Genomic DNA, 18237 nt, shown 5'->3' on the forward strand with positions numbered 1-18237 from the left:
TCGCGGTGTTCACCGACAACACGACGACCATGTTTTACATCAACAAGCAGGGCGGCACCAGGTCCTCTCCCCTCTGTCTCGAGGCAATATGTCTCTGGGAGTTTTGCATAGCCCATTCGATTCACCTTTCCGCCTCCTATCTCCCGGGAGTGCGGAACACCCTAGCGGATCGGGTGAGCAGATCCTTCCGTTCGCACGACTGGTCCTTCCGTCCGGACGTCGCCCTCTCACTCTTCCAGAGGTGGGGTCATCCCCGGATGGACCTCTTCGCGTCCAGGGTGAACAGGAAGTGTCGAACATTCTGCTCCTTCCAGGGTCGGGAGCCAGGGTCTATAGCGGATGCATTCCTGATCCCATGGACAGCCCACCTGTGTTATGCTTTCCCACCCATTCCGCTGATTCACAGAGTTCTCATCAAGGTGCGCAGAGACAGAGCCCAGGTGATTCTCATAGCTCCAGCATGGGCCAGACAGCACTGGTACCCCATGTTGCTGGACCTCTCAGTAGCCTACCCAGTTACCCTGCCCCTTCATCGGGACCTGATCACTCAGGACCACGGCAGGCTCTGTCACCCGGACCTTCCGTCTCTACACCTTACGGCATGGCTCCTGCGTGGTTGACAGACTCTGAGTTGCGATGTTCCACCCCGGTTCGCGAGGTTCTCATGGGCAGCAGAAAGCCTTCCACCAGAGCGACTTACACAGCTAAGTGGAAGCGTTTCTCCTGCTGGTGTTCAGAGAAAGCTCTTCGCCCTATGGAGACTCCCGTCACCACTCTTTTGGACTACATCTGGTCCCTTAAGACCCAGGGTCTGGCATTGTCGTCCCTCCGAGTCCACCTAGCCGCCATCTCCGTGTTTCATCCTGGAGTGGACGGATGTTCTGTCTTCTCACACCCTATGTTGGCGAGATTCCTGAAGGGGCTGGAGCGGCTTTATCCACAAATTCGCCCTCCGGCCCCTTCATGGGTCCTGGCTCGGCTCATGGGCCCTCCATTCGAGCCATTAGCTACTTGCTCCCTGCTCTACCTCTTGTGGAAGACCGCCTTCCTTGTGGCCATTATCTCAGCTAGACGAGTGTCAGAGCTGAAGGCCCTCAGGGTGGACCCACCATATACCGTCTTCCATAGAGACAAGGTACAGCTGAGGCCTCACCCTGCCTTTCTTCCCAAGGTGGTCTCAGCTTTCCATGTGAACCAAGAGATTTTCCTCCCAGTCTTCTTCCCCAAGCCCCATTCGTCCCGCAGGGAGCAGCAGCTCCACTCGCTAGATGTCCGATGGGCACTAGCATTTTATGTGGACAGGACCAAACCCTTCCGCAAGTCCCCTCAGTTATTTGTGGCAGTAGCGGACCGGGTCAAGGGGCTGCCGATTTCCTCCCAAAGGTTATCTTCATGGGTTACCTCCTGCATCAGGGCCTGCTACGACCTGGCCCAAGTTCCGACGGGCCATGTGACTGCTCACTCCACCAGAGCACAGGCATCATCGCTGGCTTTCCTCACCCACGTGCCAATACAAGAGATCCGTAGGGCGGCGACCTGGTCATCGGTCCATACATTCGCTTCCCATTACGCCCTGGTCCAGCAGTCCAGAGATGAGGCGGCCTTTGGTTCTGCAGTGCTCCAGGCCGCGACTTCTCACTCCGACCCCACCGCCTAGGTAAGGCTTGGGAATCACCTACCTGGAATGGATATGAGCAATCACTCGAAGAAGAAAAGACGGTTACTCACCTTTGTAACTGTTGTTCTTCGAGATGTGTTGCTCATATCCATTCCACACCCGCCCTCCTTCCCCACTGTCGGAGTAGCCGGCAAGAAGGAACTGAGGAGCGGGCGGGCCGGCAGGGGTATATATCTGGTGCCATACTGGCGCCACTCTAGGGGGCGACCTGCCGGCCCACTGGAGTTGCTAGGGTAAAAAGTTTCCGGCAGACGTGCACGCGCGGCGCGTACACCTACCTGGAATGGATATGAGCAACACATCTCGAAGAACAACAGTTACAAAGGTGAGTAACCGTCTTATTTAGCTACTCAGGTAATCCACATCTCATCTAAAGGACAGCATAGTACTTTCAACAGCATGTTGCCACTTAGCACTATTCTGGGGTCCTGGTTCATTTCTAACTAAAGAAAGAGTGCCATTTAATTGTTAATAAATACAATTTCTTTAATACTTGAATTTCTTTTGTGGAGGTCTCCCATTCAAGTATCAATGATTAGTTTATGTAACCACATGTTTTTTGGTATGCCATGATGCTGAAAATGGTCTGCTTTTGTGTGGGTATGAGAAGACAAATGGGGACACAGTAGGGCTGATTTGCATATGCCAAGTTATGCAATTCACCCCTGCACATCAGAGCCCAAAATTAAAGGCTTCCAGAATGTAATAAGTGAACAAAGTCAAATAATTAAGTGTAAATATTTACTAGATTCAGACTAAGAAAATAACACATTCCAAAAACTTGTAGAGCAAGTATGGCTGGCTGTACCTTGAGTGGCAGACAGATCAGCACTTTGAAATCTTAATACTATGAGGGGACAGAGGGACTGTAAAGGGAAGCTGGCTAACAAAAAAGACCAGGAAGGCACAAAACAAATGGAGAAGAGACAGGGAAACAATTTGGTAAATGAAAAGCTGAAAAATGGGGATAGCAGTGAGGGGAGAGAAAAAGATGAGATAAATAGGATGGCAAAATAGAGGTGCTTCTGTCTGAGGGCTACTCTTTTCTCTCAGCATGTGGCTTGGGTGATAAATATTCTTTGGTGGTATATAGAATGGAATGTAGTTGAGTAAGAAATGAACAACAGAGAACTGTGTTTAGCAACTTCTATTTCTTTAAAGCATTAACTTTTCAAAAAAATTATTTTAAATGAGTATCATTAAAATAAACAAGATGACATATATTAAGGCTTGATTTTCTTGAATGCATCAGAAATATTGTATCATTGCTATTTTTCTTCCCTTAGGGTCCCTTCCACTTTCATATCCTGATAATCACCTTGGCCAGCTTGATGTAAATGAGTTGTTCTCTAAACTGCTTTCAACGGGAATCCTCAAAGTGTCAAAACCTACTGATTCCACTTCAGCACGTATGTATAGCATTTATGCTCTTGCTGTCCGTTTTAACACAAGAGTGCAGTGAAAAACTCCCAGTAAAAATCTTGATATACAAGTACTCTAATTTTCTATGTAATATGCATTTTAATGATTTTCTTATGGCAAATAAAACCAAGAACTTGCCTTTGTTTTTATATGATGTCCCATAATTTGGAAGTGACCATTTTGGTTCACATAAGTGAACTGTGCTTGGTAACTTCCTTTTAAAACTTCCACTGTTGAATAGTTTACTTTGTAGATTTTAACTGACTAATATAGCCAGTCTTGCAAATAAATCAGTCTGTCTGTCTTTGGTACCATCCCCCAGTTGTTTGTTTTAATCAAAACAATTTTTTAAAAATGTGTCTGTGTTTGAAATTGCTTTAGCTTGTGTCTTTCATAGATTGCTTTCCAAATCAAGAGTATGGATGAGTTAGAGAAGTCACTTGAAAACCACTTGCCCAAATTCAAATTGTTGACTAGTTATTAATTTGTATACCTTTGATTTAAGCTGTTGCGGCACTGGATTGAATTGGTTAATGCTGTGTTTGGCGTTATCATGTTCATTTTATTGTTTGAATAAGTGGAACTGTTTCAGAAGGGCATCTTGGGAAACTGACAGTTTTCCATCTGTGCTTTCTAGAAGTGAATGAAACTTCTACCCAACCAGCTCCTGAGGAGGAGGAGGATGACCAAGAGCAGAGTGAGGATCAAGACATCCCAGACCTCACTAACTTTACAGTTGAAGAACTAAAACAGTACGTGTTCTAATGTGGGCTCAGTGTGCGCTATGGGTAATCATGACGCTAATATATAGTTGGTTTAATTGTCTTTGTTTCAAGACAACTTGAGAACTTAATTGTAGAAGATTGTGAGACATCACAATAGAGTAAGGAGGGAGAAGGGATACAACTGTCATTTTCATCATTGGATTCATTAATGTCATATCATTTGCATAAAAGCCTTTCCGAGTGAAATAATTATAAACATTTAATTCTTAGGCAAGATGCTTATTTTTTTAATTGGATCTAATATTTTTAAACGCATGTCAAAGTCAGTGGAACTGTTCATGTGCACAAAAGTTTGCAGAATTGGGCCCAGTATGTTTAGGATTCACATCAATTTGCTTTTAGCTCATTGGAGCCAGTAGGTCTGAATTGGCTAACATTATGTGCCAGTATGCTTGTCATAGAATCATAGAATATCAGGGTTGGAAGGGACCTCAGGAGGTCATCTAGTCTGACACCCTGCTCAAAGCAGGACCAATTCCCAACTTAAATCATCCCAGCCAGAGCTTTGTCAAGCCTGACCTTAAAACCCTCTAACTAAGGAGATTCCACCAGCTCCTTAGGTAACCCATTCCAGTGCTTCACCACCCTCCTAGTGAAAAAGTTTTTCCGAATATCCAACCTTTCAATCCATTTTAGGTCTGTCACAAACTTGAAAGCGATGGAAACCTACACTCTACCGGACACCTGTTTTAGTTATATAATGGCTTCACTCCTTTCTGTGTTGGCAATGAGAATCCAGCATACTTTATTGGAATGTTTTCTCACCCTTTAAAAAAAAAATTAATCACTTTTCTGGTAAATGTTAAGCCTTTACAATTTTTTTCTCTTGTAGCCGTTATGATAGTGTTATAAATCGACTGTACACTGGTATTCAGTGTTACTCCTGTGGAATGAGGTTTACAACTTCACAGACTGATGTATATGCAGATCACTTGGATTGGCATTACCGACAAAATCGCACTGAAAAGGACATTAGCAGAAAAGTTACTCACAGGAGGTGGTACTACAGTTTAACAGTAAGTAATGCAATAATATCTTTCTCTGTATGTGCCTGAATGAATAGAAGGTAAAATTATTCCCTGTGCAGTTGCACTGAATTCAGTTGTTTGCATGGAATGTAAATCAGCACAGAATTCGACCTTTGGTAATTAATCCTCTCAGATTTCTCCCTCCTCTTTTTTCTGACAGTGGCTATAAAAGTATAAAAGAAAGGTATGGGGGAACTAATATAGTCTAAGACCGTTGACGCCTCTTTTGATAATCTCAGTAGAGAGCAATGATAAGAATGGGGATGGATGTTAAACTACATTGTTGCTCCAAAGAGCGGTCCCTTTAGAACAGGCTTGAAGCACAATGGAGCAGTGTTGGGAAACTTGCACTGCTACTTGTTATGCTGTATCTGTAATGAGAGAGCTTCAGTTTCCAGTCCAGTCAAACTGACATCTTTTATTAAAAATGCTCACATACCTTCTCAAATATAAAATTTGGGGAACTGTATTTTTAAATGTGTAAAAGTTATGATTAATGAAAAGATGGCTTGAATGTTATTTTTGTTAACTTCCTTAGGACTGGATAGAATTTGAAGAAATAGCTGATCTAGAGGAACGTGCAAAGAGCCAGTTCTTTGAAAAAGTACATGAAGAAGTTGTATTGAAGACACAAGAAGCTGCTAAAGAAAAAGAGTTTCAAAGTGTTCCTGCTGGACCAGCTGGAGTGGATGAGGTAAATTTGCATATTTAATTAGTCTTTGATTAGCCCACGTAGGGGGAAAGGTCTATTTTCTGAGCAGTCTTACGGCTTTTTTTTAAATCCCTAAGTATTTTATGTAAACTGTAAAGTTTCATCCTTATATCTAACAAATACAGGCTAGAATGTACCTATGTGGAAGCTGAAGCTTGTATTTAGCAGACTTGCAGTAGGAGAGATGACAGAGGCAAACAAACTGAAAAAATTCTCAGTCAGCCAAATCACAAGCCTTACTAAGAGAAATTCCCATTGAGGCCAATAGAAATTGGCCTTATTAAAGGCAGAGTAAGAACTAAGTACCTAAGCGTTTAACCAAATAGCAACAAAATCATGACACACATCTCTGAATTCTATTTAGGAAGGGAAGTTATGTAATCAAATATGAGCTGTTTTAATTGGCAAAATAGCAAGATGGACAAAAGTTTGTTACCTGGATTAGCTGATACTTTTGAATTTCGTAACAGTTGGCTACTGGCTACATACAGGATTTGCAGAAAACTATTGTGATGGCTATCCCTTCCCTGAATGAAAGCTTCTCTAAACTTGGAGATTTCGTTTTTTAATTTAGAAAACATAGTAACTTCATGTGATGCTAACAGTTTATTGAGAATGTGGAATCTAGTTGTCAGTTACAATTAGTCCATAGTTTGCAAATTGCAATGAAATAAGTAATTTGTGTCCATTTATGTTACCCTTTTAACTGTACAGTGCATACATAGGAATGCAGTGTATTCCAGTATATTTATCTTGATTGTCAAAAAGTCCCCCTTTCTTACTAAACTGTAGTTAGCTGCTTCTCTAGAAACTGGTAGGCACAAAAGTATTATATAAATGTTTATAAATTTACATAGCTGTGTCTTTTCCATCTTTCAGAGCTGTGAAATTTGCCAAGAGCAATTTGAACAATATTGGGATGAGGAAGAGGAAGAGTGGCATCTAAAGAATGCTATTAGAGTAGAGGAAAAGGTATTGTGAGCATATTACTTTTGTATGTGTGACATTTGGGGTTACTAATTGCCAGGGTAGATGAAGAAATAGCATGAAAATGCAAATAGGCATGTGGTGGAGGGCAGCCCAGTCTGTCTTCACTCTTGAAGAGTTTACTCTGCTGCTTTTTAGGTTCTGTGGTGCACCAAAACATCAGCACTATGGGGGGGTACCCTTAAAGGGCTGATCTATTAGCTCAGATATACTTGGCTTCAGCACAGCATGCAGCAGCACCATAAATAAAATACATGTAGATATAAGTTTAGTAACTTGTACATAAATTTTTTTACCCAATTTACAATAATCACTAACGTAGTTCAGCCCTTTATATAATTTTTCCTTAACATTATGAAAAAAATCCATAGTCAACATTTATATTTTGACACCATACCTCACTTAGACCAGGATATAAATCCATGTCCAGTACTGTTCAACATATTCATGAATGATCTGGGAAAAGGGGGTAAACAGTGAGGTGGCAAAATTTGCGGAGGATACAAAACTATTCAAGATAGTTAAGTCCAAAGCAGACTGCAGAGAGTTACAAAGGGACTTCACAGAACTGAGTGACTGGGCAACAAAATGGCAGATGAAATTCAGTGTAGATAAATGTAAAGTAATGCACATTGGAAAACATAATCCCAACTATTCATATCAAATGATGGGGTCTAAATTAGCTGATACCACTCAAGAAAGAGATCTTGAGATCATTGTGTGTGGATAGTTCTCTGAAAACATCCACTCAGTATGGAGAGGCAGTCAAAAAAGCTAACAGAATGTTGGGAATCGTTAGGAAGGAGATAAGACAGAACATCATATTACCTCTGTATAAATCCATGGTATGCCCACATCTTTAATATGAGTGCAGATCTGCTTGCCCCATCTCAAAAAATATATATTTGGAATAGGAACAGAAAAGGACAATAAAAATGATTGGAGGTATGGAACAGCTTCCATGTGAGAAGAGATTAATAAGATTGGGAGTTTTCAGCTTGGAATAGAGATGACGAATAAGAGTATATGATAGAGGTTTATAAAATCCTGACTGGTGTGGAGAAAGTAAATAATGAAGTGTTATTGACTCATAACACGAGAAATATAGGGGTCTCCAAATGAAATTAATAGGCCGCAGGTTTAAAACAAACAAAAGGAAGTATTTCTTCACACAGTGCACAGTCAGCCTGTGGAACTCTTTGTCAGAGGATGTTGTGAAGGCCAAGACTATAATGGTTCAAAAAAGAACTAGATAAGTTCCTGGAGGATAGGTCTATCAATGGCTATTAGCCAGGATGGGCAGGGATGATGTCCTGAGCCTCTGTTTGCCGGAGACTGGGAATGGGTGACAGTGAATCACTTGATGATTAAATATTCGGTTCATTTCCTCTGAAGCACCTGGCATTGGCCACTGTTGGAAGACAGGATTCTGGGCTAGATGGACCTTTAGTGTGACCCAGTATAGCCGTTCTTAAGTTATATTTATAAGTAGTTAGTACATATGAAAGTCACACCAACGCTATATCAATCATTCTAACTATCTGAGTCTCTGGATGGGGGAAGGGAGATAATTGAGGCAGACAAGGGGTGCGAATAAGTGGATTTGGGATCTTGACTGCAGTTTAACTGCTTAAACTGCATTCCTTGCTCTTTATGCCTTGTGTTGGTGGAAAATGTAGTCTGATAACTTTACCATTAAGTTTTGGTTGAGAAATTAGATTTATGGTCAGCATTAAGGACAAGATATATTTTGCTCAGATTACCTTTGGGCATTAGAAGCTAAGCATGGAAGGTTTTAGTTCAAAAGTGAATGTTTAGGGAAGCTAAGGGATGAGACAATGAAGTGCATAATCAAAACTGTTCTGCAAACCTAATTTCATAACCTGTGCAACTGCTGTAAAATATGCATTTGTGTGTTCAAATATGTAGAGAAGTCACATGGTTTTTCTTTTTTTAGATTTACCATCCATCATGTTATGAAGATTACCAAAAGGCAAGTGCATCTCTATTTTTATTTCTGCTCAAACATTTTATTGTGAGGTTGATTTTTGTGTTGAGAGATTTATAGTTTTGTATTCAGAGCATGCTACCCATTTCTGTCACATGTGACTAGACAAGAAAGTGCAGGAATGATGGTAATGGCAAATTTATAATTCAGAACTAGCTGGGAAGCTTATTGCTTATTTCTGATGTTGTGACATAACATGTCATCTTACATGTCAAACAGCAGTAAATAGAAGCCATTAGTTGAATATATAGGTCAAGTACATGGGGTTAAAGCTTCTAAATCTGAAGAATTTGCTAAATGGAGTAAATTTAATACTGATGTGTTTTTAGTTTCTAACTTCCATTAGCTGTTTACTGTGAATGAATATAGGAATTCAAATTGTTGGGTTGGGATTAGTGAGGAGTGTACTGTGCTTTATGACAATATACTACATCAGTGGCTTTCAACCTTTTTTCGTTTGCAGACCTGTAAAAAATTTTCAAATGGATGTGCGAACCCATTTGGAAATCTTAGATATAGCAGACCCCAGGGGTTCACAGACTTATTACAGGTTGAAAACCACTGTTATATGGTAATGACAACCTTTTTTAGACCCCTTAGACACAGTCTGTGGATCCCTGGTTGAAAACCACTGTACTGCATATTTATCCCTTATTTATTTGACGTAATACATTTAATTTAGGGAGCATTAGGTTTGTTTTTAAGCTATATTTGCTAAGGTAAGAATGTTACAGAACAAACCAGCTCTCTTAAGAATCTTGTTCGAGCGGGGAAACTTACATTTTCAGTAACCAAAGTAACACATCCTGTGAAGCAACATTTATAACGTTTCTCCCTCTCCTTTTGTCACAAAGGAGATAACTGTCTTAGTGATATGTAAAATTATATATTGTTAATTTTCATTTGGCAGACGTCATCATTTGATTGTACACCATCTCCCAGCAAGACCCCTGTGGAAAACCCACTAAATATTATGTTGAACATTGTCAAACAAGAAATACAGGAGCCCTGTAACAGTCCTAAAGTCAAAGAAGAAGCTGTTGACACCCCTGCTACTTGTATGGAAGAGAGCACACCTGCGTCTACAGATATTAAAACAGAAATTGATAAGGTTGAACCAGTTTAACTAAACTGAGAGGTATGATTTTTTTTACAGAACAGAAGAGCTGCTGTGTTGACTCTAGAAGGCAAATACTTTTTATATAAATAAAATGTTCTCATGGGGCAGGGCCCCAGCTATTATTTGGTTAATAAATACATTTTTGTATTTGAATTTCTTATTGCCTGCACAGTTTCAGGTGTCGATTGTGTGAAAGTTCTGTAGATGCGTGCAAATTTATTGGAATGGAATTGTATATGTAAAAAAAATGTACAATTTTCACTTGTGGAAATGTAAATTATAAATAAAAGATATTTTTGCTATATATGGAGTGTAATGTTTATGCACACCATCGAATGAAGAGTTTCTGTACCTTTTTCAGCTTAAGTGGAATTAAACAGAGACCTCAGTTTAAACCTCTAGCTAAGTAGCATTCTGAAATATAAAATAACTGAAGGAAGTTATTTGGATTCATAGGAGGGTTATAAGGAAAACAATGCAGGAACTTTCTCAAACAGCAAACCCTAAATTTCTTTTCTTATTAAACTTAGATGAACAAACGTGCATACATATCCAGATATAAAAATAAAAGTAACCAAAAACACGGTTTTGGATAGAAGGGAAAATTAGTAAAACAACCTGTGAGCTTGATTGTGGTTACAACTGCCAACATACATTTGATTAACAAACCAGTATAATTGCTTGTTAAAGCAGATTTTTAATGCCTTTTTTCAAATAGTCAAACGTAAGAATTTAGTACAGCTGAACAATTTTTTCTTTAAGTTACAGGGAAGAAAATGAATGTGAGAGTGCTCATTTTGAAACATGGTTAACATTTTTCTTTTGTTGGTTATGACTGGATTTAGATGATAAACCGGATACCATGAGATGTTAATATTTCTAACATGTAATAAATAGAAAGAATGAAGCATTTTTGAGTTTGATTCTCTTTCTTTCATGAGGGGCTTTTGGGTAATCATAGAATTATAGGACTGGAACGGACCTTGAGAGGTCATCTAGTCCAGTCCCCTGTGCTTGTGGCAGGACTAAGTATTATCTAGACCATTCCTGAATGTGTTTGTCTAACCTGCTTTTAAAAATCTCCAATGACGAACATTCCACAACCTCCCTGGGTAATTTATTCCAGTGCTTAACCACCCTGACAGGAAGTTTTTCCTAATGTCCAACCTAAACCTCCCTTGCTGCAATTTAAGCCCATTGCTTCTTGTCCTATCAGAGGTTAAGAAAATGTTTTTTCTTCCTCTTCCTTGTAACACCTTTCACATATTTGAGAACTGTTATCATGTCCCCTCTGTCTTCTCTTTTCCAGACTAAATAAACCCAATTTCTTCAAGTGCTTGCTCATGTCCATTCAACTTAGGTGTGCTCATCACATGCACCGGTGCTGGAAGTTTTTCTCTCAGCAGTATTCATAGGGGACCGGCTCCAGCGCCCTTGGAGTGACACACACATGCTACGGTACATAGGGCGGCGCCAGCTCCGCCAACCCTCAGTTCCTTCTTGCAGCCAGTGACAGTGCTGGAACCGTTGCTGTTTCATCTAGTGCTTTGTTGCTCGTTTGTACGAACTAGTTAATTCTTGTATTACAGTGTACATAGTATTCTGTTAGTATTTGTAAATCCCTTAGCTATAGTCAGTCTTTATAGGTCCCGAACGGGGCATGCCTCGATCCTCAGACTTTAAGCCCTGTGATTGCTGCAAGAGGCCCATGTCCATTAGTGATCCACATAGCAGTTGTCTGTTGCTTGGGGAAAGGGTACATCAGTGAAAAGTGCAAAATTTGCAAGTCCTTCAAGCCAAGGACTAAGGAGCATGATACTTTTTCTAGCTCTACTTACGGAGTTGGATCTCACCCTGGCACTGGAGCAATGCTCCAACTAGGTGCCAAGCACCATGACCTCAGTATGCAGTGCCCCACCGGGACCATCACTGGCCAGCACCAGTGCCCATCCGTGGCTCTGACCAAGAAGCCCAAAAAGATGGTGCTAGGTCAGTCTCCAACCTCCCACAAAGGAAATGATAAGACTGGGTGCGAGGGAGGTCTAGGCAACTCTTCACCCTCGTTGGGATCTTGCAACCACTTTATAGTAACTCCATCTAGGTTGCATTTCTCTAGTTTGTTTATGAAAAAGTCATGCGAGACTGTATCAAAACCTTTACTAAAGTCAAGATATACCACATCAACCTAATTTTGACTGAGAGTGGAAATTGAAGTATTTTACATCTTAAGGAATTATTTATTAAGGAACTTACACTGCATGCTTTTAAAACTGTTAAGCTAGGCTTAAACACTAATGGCCAAATTCAGGTTCACTTTGCAAAATCCTATTGAATTTGCCTTTCAAAAAGGATATTTCTGAGACTTGGGGGACATAATTTCCCCCCTCTCCTTCCCATTGAGTGTGGAGTACTAGTACATTCCACTGTGGAGAAATGAAGCTTCTGCTGTTCCAGAACCCAGTGTTGAAGCTGTTAGTCACAATTTCAGCTTAATTTAAAACATTTTGGGGGTGGGGGGGTGGAGGAAGAAGGGAATGTTTTGTTCTTCTTCGAGTGATTGCTCACATCCATTCCAGTTAGGTGTGCGCGCCGCGCGTGCACGTTCGTCGGAAACTTTTTACCCTAGCAACTCCAGTGGGCCGGCAGGTCGCCCCCTGGAGTGGCGCCGCCATGGCGCCCAATATATATCCCTGCCGGCCCGCCCGCTCCTCAGTTCCTTCTTACCGCCGTGTCGGTCGTTGGAACTGTGGAGCGCGGCATAGCTGTCCTCCACGTCCCTAGCTCTCCTAGTTTCTATCGCTTGTTTATCGCTTATCTCTAGTTCTATATAGTTGTTAATTAGTATTGTTAAGTAGATAGTTTAGTAAATAGCTGTTAAGTAGTTTCTTGCCGGGGGCTTAGCCCTTCCCGGCACCGGGCGCCAGGCTCATGCCTGTTTCGCCAGGCTTCAAGCAGTGTGCGGCCTGCAAGAAGCCCATGCCTACCAGCGATCCCCACGAAGCGTGCCTGAAGTGCCTCGGGGAATCGCACAGATCTGACAAGTGCCGCATCTGTAAGGCTTTTAAGCCGAGGACAAAAAAGGAGAGGGATCAGAGGCTCCGAACTCTCCTAATGGAGGCGGCACTTGACCCGTCGACTTCGCAGACCGTGGTTTCGGCACCGGCACCGGATCGCTCCGGCACCGAGAAGACTCCTCGGCACCGACCTTCTCCGGCACCGGAATCAGAGCCTAGGCCGTCGAAGTCTAATACTCCGGCCAGGCAGACCCGGCTTGAACGCCCGGCCTCGACATCGGCCGCGGCGCCGCCGGCACCGTCAGCACCGTTGACTCCGGGCCCGGCGGGTCTGTTGAGTCCGGTGCCGCCGAGCTCCCCCATGAGATCTGGGGTTGAGATAATGGTCCCATCCACACCGGAGACCTTCGCCTCGGCTCGGGACCTTATTGCCCTGACGGAGCCTACTCGGCTGCCACCCCCGGTTTCCTCCGGTGCGGGTCACGTCCAGAGGCAAGCCCATGATGTCGGCACCGCCCACGGACAGTCGTTCGCCATCCAGGCCCCGACGTCTTGGGCGCTCCAGATCCCGACGCCGCTCGCAGTCCCGGCACCGCTCCCCTCAGCGGTACCGGTCGCACTCGCGGCACCGGTCGGCATCGAGACGGTCGCGGTCAGGCTCCAGTCGACACCGGCACCGCGACTCCAGGAGCAGGTCCCGACGCTACTCGCCGCACCGGTCGACCTCCCGGCACCGAGCTGGTGGCAGGTCCCGGTCCCGATCTCGCTCGACCTCCCGGCACCGAGCTGGTGGCAGGTCCCGGTCCCGGTCGATCTCCCGGCACCGAGCTGGTAGTAGGTCCCGGCACCGAAGCGGCGCCCGGCACCGTGACAGATCCCGGTCCCGAAGCGGCGCCCGGCACCGTGACAGATCCCGGTCCCGAAGCAGCGCCCGGCACCGTGACAGATCCCGGTCCCGATCCCGGCACCGTTATGACTCCCGGCACCGGTCCCCGGCACCGAGACGATCCTCCGTGCCGGCCCGCGCAGACCCGTACCATCCAGGGTCGGCCCCGCCGTGGCCCTCCAGGCAGCCGTCCGTGTCCTCCCAGACGGACAGCGGCTATGCGCTGGGCACCGACCGGCAGGCGGCGCTGTTTGCTGATCCGCCGCTGCAGGACCAAGGCCCCCCACAGTGGGGATTCTGGACACCCTGGGCGTACCATCAGGCCCAGGGCCCCCAGCAGCTCCCTGCTAGGCCGGCGACTGCGGAGCGTAGGGCCCCTGAAGCCTCTTTGTCTCGCCCCCCTCCCTCCCCGGAAGGGGACGAAGGGTCCAAACAGCAGGACTCCGCTGCGGCTCCGGAGACAGAGGCGAGGGCTGAGGAAGACCCTCAGTTGGACACTATTGTGCCTGGGGTCTCATCATCCTCCTCCCCGGATGAGGCGGTGGCGGGTACCTCCTCCAACAGTCCCCCCCCGCTGGATCTCAGGGCGCACCAGGACCTCCTCAGGCGATTGGCTCAAAACCTGAGTCTGCAGGCAGAGGAGGTCTCGGAGATAGAGGACCCAATTGTCACCATCCTCTCTTCCGATGCTCCCACCAGGGTCGCCCTGCCGTTTATACGGACCATTCAGGCCAATGCCAATACTATCTGGCAGTCCCCGGCCTCCATCCCTCCGACAGCGAAAGGAGTCGAGAGGAAGTACATGGCCCCTTCTAAGGGGTACGAATATTTACATGTTCACCCGACTCCCGGTTCACTGGTAGTGCAATCGGTGAACGATAGGGAGCGTCACGGCCAGGAGGCTCCGGCCCCCAAATCCAGAGAAGCCAGGCGGATGGACCTCCTTGGCCGTAAGGTGTATTCGGCTGGGGCGCTGCAGCTCAGGGTCTCTAACCAACAGGCCCTGCTGAGCAGATACGCCTTTAACTCCTGGGTGGCAGTGGACAAATTTAAGGAGCTGCTGCCACAGGATGCTCGCCAAGAGTTCACGGCCATCTTGGACGAAGGCAAGAAGGTCGCGCGCACGGCCTTGCAAGCCTCCTTGGACGCTGCGGACTCGGCTGCCCGTACCCTCGCGTCAGGAGTTACGATGCGTCGCATCTCCTGGCTGCAGGTTTCCGGCCTTCCGCCAGAGCTCCAGCACACGATACAGGACCTTCCTTTCGAAGGCCAGGGCCTGTTTTCCGATAAGACAGACCCCAGACTTAAGAGTTTAAAGGACAACCGGGTCATTGCGCGGTCCCTCGGGATGCACACCCCCGTGACACAGCGTAGACCCTTTAGGCCGCAACAACAGCAGCACCGTCGGCCGTTTTCCCAGTTCCGCCAGCGGCAGGACCCTTACAGGCGCCGCGGCAGGAACGGGAGGCGCAGGCAGTCGGGGAACCAAGGGGGGCAGAACCAAGGCTCCTCAAAACCCCCGCCTGGTCCTAAGCCTTCATTTTGAAGGTGCGCTCGAGGGCGCAGTAACAGTTTCCCCTACGGATCCTTCCCCTCCGTTTTCCAACCGCCTTTCGTTTTTCCTCCCGGCGTGGTCCCAAATAACATCGGACCGCTGGGTCTTGAGCGTGGTGCAGACGGGGTACCGCCTGCAGTTTGTTTCGTTCCCTCCTTCCCGCCCTCCTTCCTCGTCCCTCTTCAGGGACCCCTCTCACGAGCAATTCCTTCGGCAGGAGGTGCGGACGCTCCTCAGCAAAGGAGCTATAGAGGCGGTTCCCAAAAACGAGAAAGGCAAGGGGTTTTATTCCCGCTATTTTCTGATCCCCAAGGCCAAGGGGGGCCTCAGGCCTATCCTCGACCTTCGAGAACTCAACAAATACCTCGTGAAGTTGAAGTTCCGCATGGTATCCCTGGGGACCATTATTCCATCCCTGGATCCGGGAGACTGGTACGCCGCCCTCGACATGCAGGACGCGTATTTCCACGTTGCCATTTGGCCACGCCACAGACGCTTCCTCCGCTTCGTTGTGGGGGCTCGTCATTATCAATTTGCGGTCCTCCCGTTTGGCCTGTCCACGGCCCCGAGGGTGTTTACAAAATGCATGGCAGTTGTCGTGGCGCATCTTCGGCGCAACCGTGTCCACGTGTTCCCTTATCTGGACGATTGGTTGATTCGGGGCACGTCGGAACAGCAGGTGTACAGCTATGTCCGCGTGATCACCGGCATGTTTGCGAGTCTGGGCCTCTTGATAAACACAGACAAGTCCACCCTGAGGCCCACTCAGAAGGTGGAATTTATCGGGGCCGTCCTGGACGCCACTGTGGGCAGGGCCTCGCTGCCTCGGCAGCGGTTCCAGACCATGGCGGCGATCGTTCAACGCTTGCGGTCAGCCCCGTTGACGTCAGTGAGGACATGTCTAACCCTGTTAGGCCACATGGCGGCGTGCACTTTTGTGACCGACTACGCTCGGCTCCGCATGAGGCCTCTCCAGCTGTGGCTTATCAGTCATTACAGACCAAGGCAACCGCTAGACATGTTAATCACAGTCCCCCAGAAGGTCTTAGATTCCCTCGGCTGGTGGGTGGACCAGTCCGTATTGTGTGCGGGTCTTCCCTTTCACCCGTCTCAGCCCTCGGTATCCCTGACAACGGATGCCTCAGATCTAGGCTGGGGGGCCCACCTAGGGACCCTGCGGACGCAGGGCCTATGGTCCCAGGAGGAGGTGGGGCTACATATCAACATGAGGGAGTTGAGAGCGGTCCGCCTTGCTTGCCAAACGTTTTGTCATCAGCTTCAGGGTCGTTGTGTAGCCGTGTTCACGGACAACACGACGACCATGTATTATATCAACAAGCAGGGCGGCACCAGGTCCTCCTCCCTGTGCCTCGAGGCGATACGACTCTGGGACTTTTGCGTAGCCCACTCCATTCACCTCAAGGCTTCCTTCCTTCCCGGAGTACGGAACACGCTGGCGGATCGATTGAGCAGATCCTTCCTGTCACACGAGTGGTCCCTTCGACCGGACGTCGCTCTCTCCATTTTCCGGAGGTGGGGTTATCCCCGGGTGGACCTCTTTGCGTCCAAGGGGAACAGGAAGTGCCAAGCGTTCTGCTCCTTTCAGGGCAGGGAGCCGGGGTCGATAGCGGATGCCTTCCTCATCCAGTGGTCGACCCACCTGTACTATGCGTTTCCTCCGTTCCCTCTGGTTCACAAGGTCCTCCTGAAGGTGCGCAGAGACAGGGCTCGTGTTATCATGGTGGCCCCGGCATGGCCCAGACAGCACTGGTACACCATGCTGCTAGACTTGGCCGTAGCCGACCCAGTTCCCCTGCCCCTTCATCCGGACCTGATTACCCAGGACCACGGGTCCCTCTGTCACCCAGACCTGCAGTCGCTGCACCTAGCGGCGTGGCTCCTGCGTGGCTAACTGGTTCCGAGCTGCGCTGCTCCACGCCTGTGAGAGAGGTGCTCTTGAGCAGCAGGAAACCATCCACAAGAGCCACATATTCGGCAAAATGGAAACGCTTCTCCTGTTGGTGCGTAGAGAGAAATCTCCGCCCTATGGAAGTTTCGGTATCCGAAATCTTAGATTATGTTTGGTCCCTCAAAGAACATGGTCTGGCCTTATCGTCGTTGCGAGTCCATCTGGCAGCTATCTCCACCTTTCACCCGGGTGCGGACGGTCGCTCCGTTTTTTCTCACCCGACGGTGTCGAGATTCCTTAAGGGGCTGGAACGGTTATTCCCTAACGTCCGTCCCCCTGCTCCAACCTGGGATCTTAACCTGGTGTTGTCCCGGCTCATGGGGCCCCCCTTTGAGCCGTTAGCTACTTGCTCCCTGCTTTACCTCTCTTGGAAGGCTGCCTTTCTAGTAGCTATCACCTCAGCTAGACGGGTGTCGGAACTCCGAGCCCTTGTGGTGGACCCCCCATACACGGTCTTCCACAAAGACAAGGTGCAGCTTAGACCACACCCTGCCTTTCTACCCAAGGTGGTCTCAGCCTTCCACGTCAACCAAGAGATTTTCCTCCCGGTTTTTTTCCCAAAACCTCACTCCTCAGGCAGGGAGCAGCAGCTCCACTCGCTGGATGTCCGTAGAGCTCTCGCGTTCTACATAGAGAGGACCAAACCCTTCCGCAAATCCCCCCAGCTTTTCGTGGCGGTAGCGGACCGTATGAAAGGGCTTCCTATCTCCTCCCAGAGGTTATCCTCGTGGGTTACGTCCTGTATCAGGACCTGTTATGACTTGGCCCATGTCCCTACGGGCCGTGTGACTGCGCATTCTACCAGGGCGCAGGCGTCGTCGCTGGCTTTCCTGGCCCGTGTGCCCATCCAGGAAATCTGTCGGGCAGCGACCTGGTCATCGGTCCACACCTTTGCTTCCCACTACGCCCTGGTACAGCAGTCGAGAGAGGATGCGGCCTTCGGAACTGCAGTGCTCCATGCCGCGACTTCTCACTCCGACCCCACCGCCTAGGTATGGCTTGGGAGTCACCTAACTGGAATGGATGTGAGCAATCACTCGAAGAAGAAAAGACGGTTACTCACCTTTGTAACT

General features: G+C 47.1%; 1 protein-coding gene across 1 annotated transcript in view; it reads left to right on the forward strand.

Moving 5' to 3' along the window:
* Positions 1–10650, forward strand: part of PCF11 (PCF11 cleavage and polyadenylation factor subunit) — a 36447-nt gene extending 25797 nt beyond the window's left edge. Inside the window, exons 10-16 of the mRNA XM_030558445.1 lie at positions 2965–3087; positions 3738–3852; positions 4718–4901; positions 5452–5607; positions 6505–6597; positions 8570–8605; positions 9531–10650. Of these exons, the coding sequence (XP_030414305.1) occupies positions 2965–3087; positions 3738–3852; positions 4718–4901; positions 5452–5607; positions 6505–6597; positions 8570–8605; positions 9531–9746 (923 nt within the window). The 3' untranslated portion in view covers positions 9747–10650. The remainder of the gene's footprint in view (positions 1–2964; positions 3088–3737; positions 3853–4717; positions 4902–5451; positions 5608–6504; positions 6598–8569; positions 8606–9530) is intronic.
* The last annotated feature ends 7587 nt before the right edge of the window (positions 10651–18237 follow it).

Source organism: Gopherus evgoodei, chromosome 1, assembly GCF_007399415.2.
Source record: "Gopherus evgoodei ecotype Sinaloan lineage chromosome 1, rGopEvg1_v1.p, whole genome shotgun sequence".
NCBI classification, from domain to species: Eukaryota; Metazoa; Chordata; order Testudines; family Testudinidae; genus Gopherus; species Gopherus evgoodei.